The sequence below is a fragment of the Canis lupus genome, chromosome 12, assembly GCF_011100685.1.
Source record: "Canis lupus familiaris isolate Mischka breed German Shepherd chromosome 12, alternate assembly UU_Cfam_GSD_1.0, whole genome shotgun sequence".
NCBI lineage: Eukaryota > Metazoa > Chordata > Mammalia > Carnivora > Canidae > Canis > Canis lupus.
Window position 1 is genome coordinate 64,267,408 of NC_049233.1, and position 14,227 is coordinate 64,281,634.

At 40.1% G+C, this 14,227-nt stretch overlaps 1 protein-coding gene across 4 annotated transcripts in view; it reads right to left on the reverse strand.

Moving 5' to 3' along the window:
* The window catches only part of RTN4IP1 (reticulon 4 interacting protein 1), a 45,593-nt gene that overhangs the window by 19,956 nt on the left and 11,410 nt on the right, over positions 1-14,227 (reverse strand). For all 4 annotated transcript variants that reach the window (XM_038554849.1, XM_038554851.1, XM_038554852.1 and 1 more), the window contains exon 6: positions 4,799-4,847. In XM_038554849.1, the coding sequence (XP_038410777.1) occupies positions 4,799-4,847 (49 nt within the window). The remainder of the gene's footprint in view (positions 1-4,798; positions 4,848-14,227) is intronic.

A 14,227-nucleotide genomic window follows, 5' to 3' on the forward strand; every position in this document is an offset into this window, starting at 1 on the left:
CTGTCAAAAAATCTGATGCTAATCTAATTTTACTTCTAGTCACACGATTTTTTTTTAAGGTGTCCCAAGGATTTTTTTTTTTTTCTTTCTTAAGTAGGCTCCACTCCCAAAGTGGAGCCCAACACAGGGCTCTACCTCATGAGCCTGAGATCATAACCTGAGCTGAGATCACACAACCAATTGAGCCATTCCAGCAGCCCCTTTTTCTTAAAAGCCAGTAATTTTACTAACTAGGGTTTTCCTTGATACTGCTCAATCCAGGTCCATGTTCTTAGATAAGTGCTATGGTCATCTAGTATGTAGCTTCAAATCATTTAATTTCAGGAAAATAGAGAATCTTCTTGAATTACAGATTTTAGTATTTGTTGTATTCCCTTGTTTTGTTTTCCTCTTCAGAGACTCCTACTATCCATACATCAATCTTCTTTACTGTTTTCAAATCTGACACTTCCTCTTGAATCTGTTCTTGTTGGTTTCTTTTGTAATTAAAAATTCTTCCTATTTATATATTCTATTTCTCTTTAGGGCATTATGTGTTCTGTTTATTTGCTATTGAATTCCTTCTAGTTTAGTCTTCATTGCTAAATAATTGTGTTTGCTTTTACTTTTTTTTTTTTTTTTTAAAGATTTTATTTATTTATTCATGACAGAACAGAGAGAGAGAGAGAGAGAGAGGCAGAGATACAGGCAGGGGAGAAGCAGGCTCCATGCAGAGAGCCCAGCATGGGACTCGATCCTGGGTCTCCAGGATCACACCCCGGGCTAAAGGCGGCCCTAAACCACTGGGCCACCGGGGCTGCCCTGCTTTTACTTTTTTTTCCTGAATTTTTCCAGTTCCATTTTATCTCGGGTTTTTTTTTTTTTCCATGTCTTGTATACTTTTAATTTTTTAAACTTGTTTTGAAATTGTAGGTTACATTTGGGGATGTCTTCTTGGTGCAGTGAGTAAAGCGTGTGAGTTCAAGACCCATATTGGGTGTGGAGCCAACTTAAAAAAAAATTAGAAATTGTAAGTCACATCTGATCTGTCTTATGGGCATGTTTTATGATGTGCTGTTACTGTCTACAGATATGTTATTCTACTCTTTATTCTCGTAATAACTTTGTATGACTTTGTATGACCTTGATAATGTCCTATTACTGTAATTTTGTTAAGATATTTTTGTTGTAAAGTATAAACATGCACAAAAAAGTGCATGGAATATAAACATATTACAAAGCAAACAGTATTCTAAGCATCACTCTAGATTAATAACTAGAACATGCACCATGTTCCTGAGCATCCTTAATTTCCCCTTCCCAAAGTTCTCTCACTCCTTTAGAAGTAATACCACCATCTGGACTAGTATGGGACCCTTTCTGCCAACTGCCTCCCTCTACCACCCGCACGCCTTTTTTTTTTTTTTTTTTTTTTTAAAGAGTTTAACTCTTTACGTCGGGATCCTTAAACACTACTGTTTAGTTTCACCTATTCTTGAATGTCATTAAATGGAATGACACAGGCTCTGAATTCTTTCACTATTATTCTGCTCATGAGATTCATGTACCTCACTGTGTGCAACTATAGTCTGTTTTCATGACTATATAATATTCTGGTGTATGAATATACCACAATTTACTTGTCCATTTCACCGTTGTTAAACATTTGAGTTGTTTCCAGTAGGGGATGATATCTCTAATTCTGGTACATATCTTTTGGTAAACATGCACATTAACTGTGCATATAGGGTATATACATAAAAGTGGAACGGTTGAGTTAGCATAGGGCAATTTATAATGAGATTTAGGGAAATCATTTGGCATCATCTACTACGTGCTTGGACTAATTCATACTCTAACCAGCAGGATATGGTATTTCTCTTTTCCTTCCACCCTCTCTCCTTCTTTTCTTTTCTTCCATCTAGTTATTAATTAACTGACATTTGCTCTGTCTCTGGACTAGGCCCTGGGTGTCTAAGTCTGGGCTGTTCTAACAAAATACCCCAGACTGGGCAGTATATAAACAGAAATGAGTTTCTCACAGTTCTAGAGGCTGGAAGTCTGAGATCAAGGCATCAGCATGGTCACATTCTGTTGAGAGCGCTCTTCCTGATTCATAGCCAGTGCCTTCTGTGTCCTCAATATGGTGGAAGGGCTATGGAGTTCTGCTGGACCTCTTTCATAAGGGCATTAATGTCACTCATGAGGGATCTGTCTTCATGGCTAGTTATCTCCCAAAGGCCGTCCTCCTAATACCATCACACTGGGCATTAGGACTTGAACATATGAACTTGAGGGATACAAACATTTAGACCATAGCAGTATCTAATGGTGAATGAAAATGAAGTCAAGGGCAGCCCGAGTGGCTCAGCGGTTTAGCGCCGCCTTCAGCCCAGGGCGTGATCCTGGAGACCCGGGATTGAGTCCCATGTCAGGCACCCTGCATGGAGCCTGCTTCTCCCTCTGCCTCTGTCTCTGCCTCTCTCTGTGTCTCTCATGAATAAATAAATAAAATCTTTAAAATAAAAAAATCTTAAAATTCAAAATTTAAGCAATTTAAAAGCACACAATTCATTACATACATTCACAATGTGTGCGACCATCACCACTGTCTAATTCTAGAACATTTTCCTCATCTCAAAAATAAACCCCATGCCCATTAAGCAGTCATTCCTCCTGCCTTTCGCCCCCAGCTCCTGGCTTTCTATCTCTATGGATTTGCTTCTTGTGGACAGGATATAAATGGAATCTTACAATGTGATCCTTTGTGTCCAGATTCTTTCACTTAGCATAATGTTTTGAAGGTTTATCAATGTTGTATTCACGCTTCAGAATTTCATTCTTTTTAATGGCTGAGTAATAGATCACTCTTGCATATACCACATTTTGTTCATTCATCAGTTAATAGACATTAGGGTTGCTTCTGCTCTTTGGCTACCATGAATACTGATGCTGCTATGAACATCCGTGTACCCATTTTTGCCTGAACATGCATTTTCATTTCTCTCAGGTATATACCTAGGAATGGAATTGCCATGTCAGATGGGAATCCTAGGTTTAACATTTTAAGGAACTTCCAGGTTGTTTTCCATAGCGACTGCATTTTACATTCCCACTAGTACATTCAGTTTCTCTGCATTCTGGTCAACATTGTTATTTTCCGTTTTCTTTTGCTTTTTTTAGATTTTATTTTTAAAAAGATTTATTTATTAATGAGAGACACAGAGAGAGAAGCAGAAACACAGGCAGAGGGAGAAGCAGGCTCCCTGTGGGAAGCCTGATGTGGGACTCAATCCTGGAACTCCAGGATCACGCCTAAGCCAAACGCAGATGCTCAACCCCTAAGCCACCCAGGTGTCTCCGTTTTCTTTTTTTAAATAGCCATTTTAGTAGGTGTGAAGTGATCTCTTACCATGGTTTTGATTTGCATTTCCCTAATAACTAATGATGCTGGATATCTTTCCATGGGCTTATTATCCATTTGTATATTTTCTCTGGGGAAAAAAGTCTATTCATGTCCTTGGGTAAATTTTTAATTGGGTTGTCTTTTGTTAAATTCTAAGAATTCTTACATTTTCTGGATATTATACCCTTATTAGAGAATTGATTTGCAAATATTTGCCCCCTGTGTTTTGTCTTTTTCCTTTTTTAACAGGGTCTCTTGATGTACAAAAGCTATTAATTTTCAGAAGTCCAATTTGTCGGGTTTTTGTTGTTGTTGTTTTACTTCTGTTGCTTGTGTTTTGGGTGTCATACCTAAAACTCTGTTGTCAAATCCAAAGTCATGAAGATTTACTCTTCTTTTCTTCTAAAAGTTTAATAGTTTTAGCTCTACCCAGGGTGATTTAGTTTTCACATATGATATGAAGTAGGGGGCCAACTTCATTCTTTTGCATGTGGATATCTAGCTGTTTCAGCACCATTACTTATATTAAAAAGACTACTCTTTTCCATGTTTAGTGGTCTTGCCTTCCTAGTCAAAATTCAATTGGCCACAGGTGTATGGTTTTATTTCTAGATGCTCAATTCTATTTCACTGATCTGTATGTTTATCTTTATGCCAGTATCATATTGTTTTGGTTACTATAGTTTTGTATTGTTTTAAGATTGAGAAATGTGCATCCTCCAACTTTGTCCTTTTTAAAGACGGTCAATTCGGGTCTCTTGCAATTCCATATGCATTTTAGGATCAGCTTGTTCATTTAGGCAAAACAGGCAGTTCTCATTGATAGGATTGCACTGAATCTGTAGATCACTTTGGGGGAATACTGCCATCTTTATAGGATTTTGACCACTGCATGTCTATATACATTCTAGAAACAACTTATCCATTTCTACCAAATTGCAAATTTCTATCTGCCTGCACTACCCCTAGGCTTCCTCCCTAAAAGTTTTCCTATAGTTGCTATAGAGGATAACCACAAACTAAGTCATATATTAAACTCCTAGAAAAGTTGATGCTTTCTTCCACATTAGGAAATTTCTTCTTAGAAGAACAAGCTGAGGAGCACATAGGTGGCTCAGTGGTTGACCGTCTGCCTTTGGCTCAGGTTGTGACCCTGGGGTCCCAGGATCAAGTCCTGTATCAGGCTCCCTGCATGGAGCCTGCTTCTCCCTCTGCCTGTGTCTCTGCCTCTCTCTTTCTCTCTGCATCACTCATGAATAAATAAGTAAAAAAGAAGAACAAGCTGAAATTATGATGAATTTACTGAGCCTACCTTCCTCTCAACTATTAGGAAAAAATAATTTATAATATGTTAATTTATAAATTCATGGAAATCATCTTTCTAATCCTAGATTTTAAAAAAAACTGTCTTACCTGTATGGCAAAAGTACCAACTCCGCCTGAAGCACCCAAGATTAAAACACTGCAATGCAAAAGAAATCACAATCAATGAAAATATTAAGTTAACGTAACTGGATAAATAAACAAGAGGTTTTCACCATGAAGTGGTTCAAAGATACATGATCCCAAAAGCAAATAATCATTCACTTCCTAAGATTACTCAAGGATTTTAAGTTCTCCAAGAATCTATAAATGCTTAAACATTCTATGAACTCTTTACCAAGAATACCAAATACCAAAAATACCAACATATTGCATTTTTTTTTAAGTCACTCAGACGGTTCTTGGTAACATCTGCCTCACAATTTTTCCAGACTAAAATTACCATAGCTTTCTTTATAGGACGGAGCTTTGGGATCCTTTTTAGTGTGTTACAGTAGATTCAGTAGCTCTCTAAGAAAAATCATATTCCCAACCACATTCCTGACAAAGTGGAATAAATGTCTTTTGTTCAAACCTGTCCCGACAGGCGCATCTACTTTCATAAATGGAAATCAATCTTTTCCTCAATTTGGCTTCCTGTTAAAGCAGATGAATCTGTCCTCTCAGTACAAATAATGTTGGGCTCCAGGTTTTTCTATCTATGCTTACTGCAGCCTTCTTGTTCCTCTAGACCAAGGGTAATCAGCTTGGAGTTTATGGATGAGTTCGCATACAGGTGTGAACCCTCTGAAATTGTGAACTAATTTGAACTAATTCTAATAACATGCAAAATTTGGTGTGATTCTATAGGCATGCACTGGGGAGGAGAGGGATCCAGACTAATTTTCCCAAAGAAATATGTGACCCAAAAGAGAATCACTAGTCAAGAATCACTACTTTACACATGCTTACATTTCCTTATTGAACAGAGCCAGACCACCAGAGAATTGCCTATTTGAACTGCAGTTTCAGGTCCCTAAAAAATAATTTGTACTGAACTGCACTTTGGTGTTATGCTACCAGCCTAGAATGAGGGACGTTATCAAAAGCGTTTGACACCACAATAGCTAAGGAGATACTGTTGAGAGAATTCTTCATTCATTTTATGAGTATGCACAGAAAAACATTTTTCTAAAGCCTACATGCTGGGAGTAGCTGAGCTTCTATTTATGTCACTATAAACTTCATAACTGCTGGTTGTGGGTCCCACTTCCCTCTCTCTTTGCCCCCATCTCAACTCTGTACCTCACTCCACTCTAGCTACACTGGCCTCCCTACTGCTCCTGAATGTGCCAGACAAGTCTTCCACTGCAGTACTCTTCAGAGATTTCTTTTGTCTGATTTGCTATTCCTCGAATATCCTCGAGGCTCTCTCCCTCACCCTGTCTGCACTCTCCATCTTACCTTATGTTCCATTTTATTGCCACTATACCATTTAACATCCTACATCGTTTTACTATTTTGGGGGTTTGGATTCCATGCCTCTCCTACCACCCTTAACATGCCAGTCCTGGGTTCCCACCATCTGGGTCCCAGCCCAAAATGACTTCCTCTCTCTCTCTGCTCCAGTTTCACCAAATTTGTGGGTCCCTCTTTAATTTGGCGACTAGAAAAGTGCAGAAGATTTTGTCACCTATCTCTAGCCAGTGCACAGAACCTCAGGACATGCATTTTGTCTACAATCTTAACCCTAGTTTCATTTTGTGTTTTTCTCCCTTACCCAAATCACAGAAGGTTTGTCACCCCTTTACATCTTAAAAGTTACTGCTAAAATCTGAGCCAGCTATTATTCCCTTTGAAATTAATACCACTAAATTTAATTAAAACAGGTCTTATAAATTGTGTTCCTTCCAGAAAAATTACTTTTAATTTTTGAAGAATTGTAAATTGCATAGAATGAGGGAAAAATTTAAAGATGAACTCCTCTAAAATCCTTTGATTTGGGGCACCTCAGTGGCTCAGCAGGTTACAGCCTCTGCCTCTGGCACAAGTTGTAATCCCAGGCCCTGGGATCATGCCATGTTGGGCTCCCTTCTCAATGGGGAGTCTGCTTCTCCCTCTGCCCCTCCTCCTGCTTGTGCTCCCTTGCTCTCAAATAAAACCTTTAAAAATAAAGATAAAAAGAAAATCCTTCAATTCATACAGTAATAGCTCAAGTGCTTACTAAATGGGGGGTGGAGGAGGTGGAGGTAGGAAGCATGAAAACTGCCTCACAGCTATATCCAAAACTTAAGTCTTCCAGGGACACCTGGGTGGCTCAGTCAGTTAAATGTCTGTCATCATCAGGTCATGGACCCGAGCTGCACTGGGCTCCATGCTGAGCAGGGCATCTGTTTCTCCCTCTGCCTTTGCCCCTTCCCCTATTCATGCTCCCCCCCCCTTCTTTCTCTCTTTCTCTCTCTCTCCCCACACCCTCCTCCAATAAACAAAATCTTTAAAAATTTAATTTATCCATGAAATATTCTACTCTTTCACTCTGGCCCATTCCTATTTACAGAAACATAGCAAGTCAAACACTCATTTAAATCCTTCACAATCTAATCTTTAGCTCAACTCGACTTCTCGCCATTTCCTGAACAGAACTCTCCATCTCAGCCCAAGTCCTGTACACAATGGCTCAGACCTCAGATAACTTCACTGCCTGCCCTTGAAGCCCAACTCCAGCTTTCCTGCACAACACCCCTAAGAGTGCCAAACTGGGAATCAATGCCATGTGGCATTAGCCGCGTTGTTAACTTTCACCATACACTTGCTTCCCAAGCCATTCTGGAAGCCTTCGAGGGCAGAGACCTCACATTATGCCCAGCATTGGGCATATTACCCTGGATATAGCAGATGGTGGATGTCTTCTGACTTTAAAAATCATCTGAATCATCATATCCTGCAGTCAAGATAACTGCTACTACCTCAAGTGAGGGAATCACCTAGCTATTTGTGGAAAAAAAGCCTGAAATTCATATCTACTTTTCTCCCTGGTAAGGCTGGATTAAAAGGATATAATGGCTGCTTAAGGATCCAACTGCCAGACACATCTCCAACCTCATTATTGTCAGTTCATCGTTTCCCCATAACTCTTGATCCAAAGCAGGCTTATTCCCCCAAATAATAAAGCAAAAATGTCATACAGCAGCACTGGGCAGAAGAGGGAGTGGTTCTACAGAGGCAGCTTCAGTTCCTGATGTTGCCACTTGATGGTGCCCCAAGTGCAAAACAGGCGAGGGGCAAGCCCATTGAAGTACAGCATACAGTCAGCCAGCTCGTAAAGACCTGGAGACACGTCATTCTCAGGTCCTGCAAGCTCCATGTTTTGTGCAGATTCAACTAGAGCCCGCACTTTTCTTCAAAGAAAGTCCCCCCAAAAAGGACAGCAGGCAAAATGAATTTTCAAGCCAGCAATAGGTCGGTTAGTCCTCCGTGGTTTGAAGTCCCGTGGCTGAACTAACTATTCTTGTACTCTTCAAAGCACTTCCGACACAAAGGGAAAATAGCTGCTGTTGCTTACCCCCAGTGGCCCTCCACTGAAGTGCTCTAGAGTGGAAAGGCTTTCTACCCAGCTTGCTATAATGGTCACACTGTATATATTCAAGCTTCATTGAAGCAGAAGTCTATTTGCTAGAGTGAAGAATATTGCTTATTGTATAGAACAAGTACCCAGGAAATACTCTATTTGGAAAAAGTACTACAATTCAAAATTGCTAAGATTTTTAATCATGTTCCTCCCTTACTTCCTAAATTCACATGTGAAGCTCTTTTTGAAGGCCATGAGATTCACACTGTGGCAGATATTAAAAATATGGGAGAAAGTACGAATTGACACTGCATATGCATTCTGAAGCCTTACAATCTGATTTTCTCTGTCACTGTCCAATCTCTCAATTCTGCCTAAACTAAGGTACTAAGTCAGCGGTGGCTTCTTTTCCATGACTAAGTCACTTTTAATCCCATATCTGGGTACCTAAGTCCCTCTACAATCACATTTTCAGTATTCCAGCCTTAAGAGGCAAGGCATCGACTGCCTTGTGAATAAAAAAATATAGGAAACATACTACAAAATAGGCTGAGATCCAGAAGTAAAGAATAATCTTTCAAATTTGTATATCCTGGCCTAGCCCCAGAAAAGTGGAATGCCAGGGCTGGGGATCTAGAGACCTGGGTTCTAGTCCCAACTCTCTCACTAACGAATCTGCAGGCCTCATTTTCATCTTCTGTGAAATGATGATTACCCTAGGAGTCAGTGAAAAGGAAAAGTTGGCATTTTCAATCTTATTTAAGGTTTATATTTGCTTTCCCCATCTTTCTAACATAAAAGTATAGAACCTTCAGGATTCCCCCCAGACCACGTACTCGTGGGAGGAAAAAAGCCACATCTCAAGATTAGAGTGCCCTCTATTTAAAGTCCTAATGGCTCAAAAAGAAAGATGAGTTAAATATGGCTAACTCTTTAGAAATAGTCTTTAAAACCTAAGGATGATGCTGAAAACACCTAATTTCATTTTTTAATTTCTCACACTACTTTAAAATCTGGGGGGTGGGAGAGGTGGTGAAAGAGAGTAAAATATAACATGCTAAGTTTACTCCCTAAAGTGAGAAACTTAATCTGAACAAGTAGAATAGAACTACAAAACAAATCAACCACACTTGGCCGAGATAGCCGGATTGGTGTGTCCCCTTCTAAGCCTCCGTAATTCATGTAGACATCCCCCAATTTGCAGAAGAGTTCATGTGTGAATTAGTTGTTTGGAACTTTAAACACATTTTCCCATGAAAACAAAGCTATTTATATATGTTGGCTCAGTGCCCAGGGTAGCCATTTATTAAGGTTTAGTTAACCCATAATGGACCAAGAACCTCATACACAGTGTAACAATGATTCCGTGGGAAATGAAACTCAGAATTTTAACCAGGAGTACTGGGAATGCATTTCCCTAAAAGGACAGGCAGCGGGAACCATACCAAATCGCCAGTTCCTTCAATCTGCTGTAGAACAGAGAGAAGAAAGGAGGACAGGAGGAAGGAGTGTTTATGATGGCAACCCTAGGATAGATAAGGGGCAAAAGGAACACAGGCAGAGAAAGATTTACCACGGAGCTGATGGGGTTCAGGATACCACACCTCAAAACATGGCACCTTGGCATACTTAATCTTTTAAGGTAAAGGCAGTTGAGAAGCAGCATGTATAGGAAGGACTCCCTGACCTTCTCCCCTGAGGCAGGTCATAAGATCCTCATATGAGAAGTGTGCTCCTATACCTGGAGGACAGGGACATCCTTATCTCCAAGACAGAGGATACAGCAAGGAATCTTAATGACTAGGCCTTGTTAAATTTCCCAGTTAACTATGCTCAGCTCATACCTTCTAATCTAGCACTTTTTTTTTTTTTTTTTAAAGACTCTTCACTCTTTATCAAACTAGCCTAAAAAACACTCGGGTTTAATCACTTCTTCAGATCTTCATTTCGTTATGAAGGTCTCAGGTCACATAAAACTTACATTAGATAAATCTGTGTGCTTTTCCCTTTTTAATCGGTCTTTTGTTACTGGGGTTCCAGGCAAGAACTTGGAAGAATAGGGGGAAACCATATTTCCTTCCCTACACGGCCAATGAAGTTTAAGATCCAAGCCCTTTAACTTACACAAGGCCCTGAGAAAAGCCACAGCAAAATATTTGTGTGGACATAGATTTCTGTAAAATTTGCAAAAGATATGCTAATGAAGGGTGGCAAAATATGCCGCCCCAAAATATACCACTTCGGCATAAGGATTATTTTGAGCTGAAGGCAGTTAAGAAGCAGCAGATATAAGAAAGCTCTGCCCCCTTCCTCTATCAGCCTAAAAGCAGGACATAAATTTATAAAGGTGCATCTCCTCTCCTGGCTATCATGAAAGACAAAGGTTAAGGTTCTAAAGTTACCTCCAGGGATTATCACTGGAAAAGGCACCCACTGAAATCTGTATAACAAATTTTACCTTGCTTTTCCCGGTAACTTCTTCACAACTGGCCTCCCCTACATGTTCCTCTCCTCTGTCTTTAGCTAAAGACAGTATTTTAGCCTGAATTGGAAGCTACCCATTTGAGTGTCTTGTTTTCTCCTGGTAGCTCATGTACATGAGGTATACATGTTAATAAACTCCTGTTTTTCTCTTGTTAATCTTTTATTACAGAAGTCTCAGCAGAGAATTCAGAATGGTAGAGGGAAAATGACTCCATTAACCACAATCAGTTAAAATTTCTGTCTCTTTCCATTTCTACACCCTCCATTATGCTTCCTCTCATGACAAGTAACACCAGATTTGGTTGAAGGGAAGCAGATTTGGAAACACATTTGCTTTGGGTTTAGCGGAAAATACTGATGTGGTTCATAGTCCTTTGAGTAAAGTTCTTGCTGGCAACCCTGGCTTAAGATTGCCTTCCAGGAATATTCCTACTTCCCACCAAAATGACACAACAAGGCATCAGGAAATTATTGTTTTATTGTGAGACGGCTAAGTATCATGGTTCCTAGCACTAGATTATGCAAATAGTAAAGGAGAAAAATGGTTAAACAAGGTTTGAGATATACAAAACCAGAAGCTTGTCCATGAAAATTCTTCCAATTACGAGACCTGTAAAAACTTACAATACGCCACACTAGTTAAGTTAATTCGTATAACAGGACCCACAAAATGGAGGCTACCCCAGTGGCCAGGCCCACGTCATAAATCTAAACCCAAGTCAGTCCGCACTACAAAGAATGCCTCGCTGTCAAGGAAATCTAACACCAATCACAACCCTCCAACTCAGCTTGGCTAGCTTACCTTAACATAGCAAACAGGCCCTGCTAGCCTTATAAGGAAATCACTGACCTCCTAGGTAATCATGCCATTTCCGTGCTGCCTCTTCTAATGCTCCATAAAACTCACTCTTGCCCAAATCCCTCAGGAAGAGTGCTCCCCTGCTTGAGGCACTGTGCTCCACAATCTGTGCATTGTTTTTCCCTTGAGTCAAGGATAGACGCATTATTACCTTGTATTAGTTTTGTCATTTGATACCACCACTGGGAAGACATCAACAAACTAGTGAAGGAGGGCTGTTGATTAAAATGCGTATTTTAGGCCTATTCACTGCATAAGAAAACCTGAAATGCCTTGAGATCTTAGAGCCCCCACGTTAAAGGAACCGTGGAAGACATTTTCCCTGGTTTGACAACCATCCTAAATTTCCTGTGACACCAACAATGAGTTGTGCTGTGGAGGGGGAGCAGAGTTTGGAAACAGTATCTGGTTTTGGCTTAAGGGGAGTGCCAGTTAGCGGATGTTCGCAATCCAGAGGACTCAGGGTGGCGGTCAGCCCATCTTGTCTGGCACCAGTTGAGCTTAAAACTCGAAGGGGGCTACTAACTGAAACTCAGCAGAGAGGCTAGGGTGAGAAACAGATCTGCAAGCTACCAGAACAGGCACAGAAGCTGGGAGCAGCTAAGAGACCTCTGGGAGACCGAGAGCCGTGACGGAGTGGACCCTGGGGCCACGGCAACAGTTCAGGGCTGGAGAAAGAGAGGATCCTCTGAAGATTACAAGAGATGGCCAAAAAGGCAGGAAAACTAAAGGAGTCTAGTATCCTGAAACCATGGAAAATACGAGTCTTAAGGAAGGGGTCTGCAGTGCCATATACTTCAGAGAGGTAAGATGCTAAGAACTGAAAAAGGTCACGTGGTTGGCCACTTAGTCAGCTATGACCTGGGGGGGAAGGGCAGCTGCAGCTTGCAGCAAGTGGGCAGGGCTGGGTGCTAAGTTACAGCGCCCGCCCTGCAGAGCACAAGGCTTCAGAGCTCCCCCCAGAAAGCTCACTGGTAAAACACAAAGTGCCAACAAAGTTTTCTGCTATTCCTTTAACTGAGCCCTCCTGGGGCCCCAGACAAATAGGTCCCAAGGCAGAGACAAGGTTCATTTGCATCACACTGGCCAGAGCCTCCACCCTCCCGCTCCTCTTCCTCCCAGCCAAGCGAGTTTCTTCCTGCAAGCAAATTGAGGGGCTTCTTTCTTCTTCCTCTTACCCCTCTAACCACACCACGCGGTCAAGTGCAAATGAAACCCCGAGGTCCACAGAGGTGGTGGGAGCAGAGTGCAGATAAACAGGTGGGTGGTGGGGTACAGAACAGGGTGAAGGCATCTGAAGGAAGGAAGCTGTGTTATAATTACCGTCTAAGCACAGGGGTTGGGCGGGGTGGAGGTGTGGGGTAAACCCAATGGTTTCAAGCTGGAGCCTAATTCTTTAACAATTAATCAGACACCCAAATTACAATTATATGACAATTTTACTGTCATAAAGCCTAATCTCAAATAACAAACAAACAGCATTTCTAAATTCACTGCATTGAGTTTCAAGGATATACAATTTAAAAGTGAAATTTATTTTGTAGAAGAGGAATGGTTCAATTTCTAACACTTTCTAATACTTCTGTCAAACAGAGTGAAGTACAACTTTCCCAGTAAAAGATGAATTTCAGGTAGATCATGAAATATTCAAGATGTACCATGACACTACCAATAAATATAACCATCAGACTAAACCGCTTTCAAAACATATCTGGCGTAACTGCTTTTTATAACATTTCTATCATCTTGAGAGCCCCAGGTTATCTGTTTTCCAACTTAATAAATCATGAAGAAACTATGGATGGGCTACTAAGAAAAAATCATTTCATCTGACAGTTTCTAGTGATATCAAAGTGTGAGCAAAAATGATATATTATGTGACATCAGTATTTTTTTTACATCAGTATTAAGCTATCACCTTGGTTAACATGCTCAGTTATTGTAGAAATACAATTATATAACAAAAAGAAAAAGTAAACACATTGAACCCTCATTTTAGAAAGTTCTGTTTTAATTTCAAAACACTGTTATAAAGAAATCCTGTAAAATCTTCCAAAGTGCTTGATGGGTATTTGTGTCTTTTTGTTTAATTAACTAGTTAGGAAAACAGACTATTAGCCCTTGTTAACAGACACTGACCAGCTTTATTGCAGACTAAAACATGTCTTAATGTCAACAGTTAATAGAATAATTATGGCTTAGAGAAACCAAAATATGCTCCACCATTCACTATGAATAGTCAAACTGGAAAAAGCCACTTTGGACACTACAACCTCTGAGTTTATATATAATAAAATCCCACTTTAGTCATAATTTCTTCATGTAAAATTATTTTTTATAGTATTTTAAGATACTCACATCTCTCATTTGATTCTCACAAATAAGGAGTTGGGAGATCTAAACTATTATTACCATCCATGTATAACCGCAGTAAACAGATTTCCTAGCACCACGGGCCAAGTTCTCACTGCTAATTGGAACAAAGGCATCCTACAGGTCAGGTGAGAATGCAGGAGATTCAGGATATGAGTGAGTGAAGCTCTTTATAATGAATTTCCCTCCAGTTTGGTTAATATGTGGCTAAATCAATGAATACATCAACTCAATACACTATATAAAGTAAAGTATA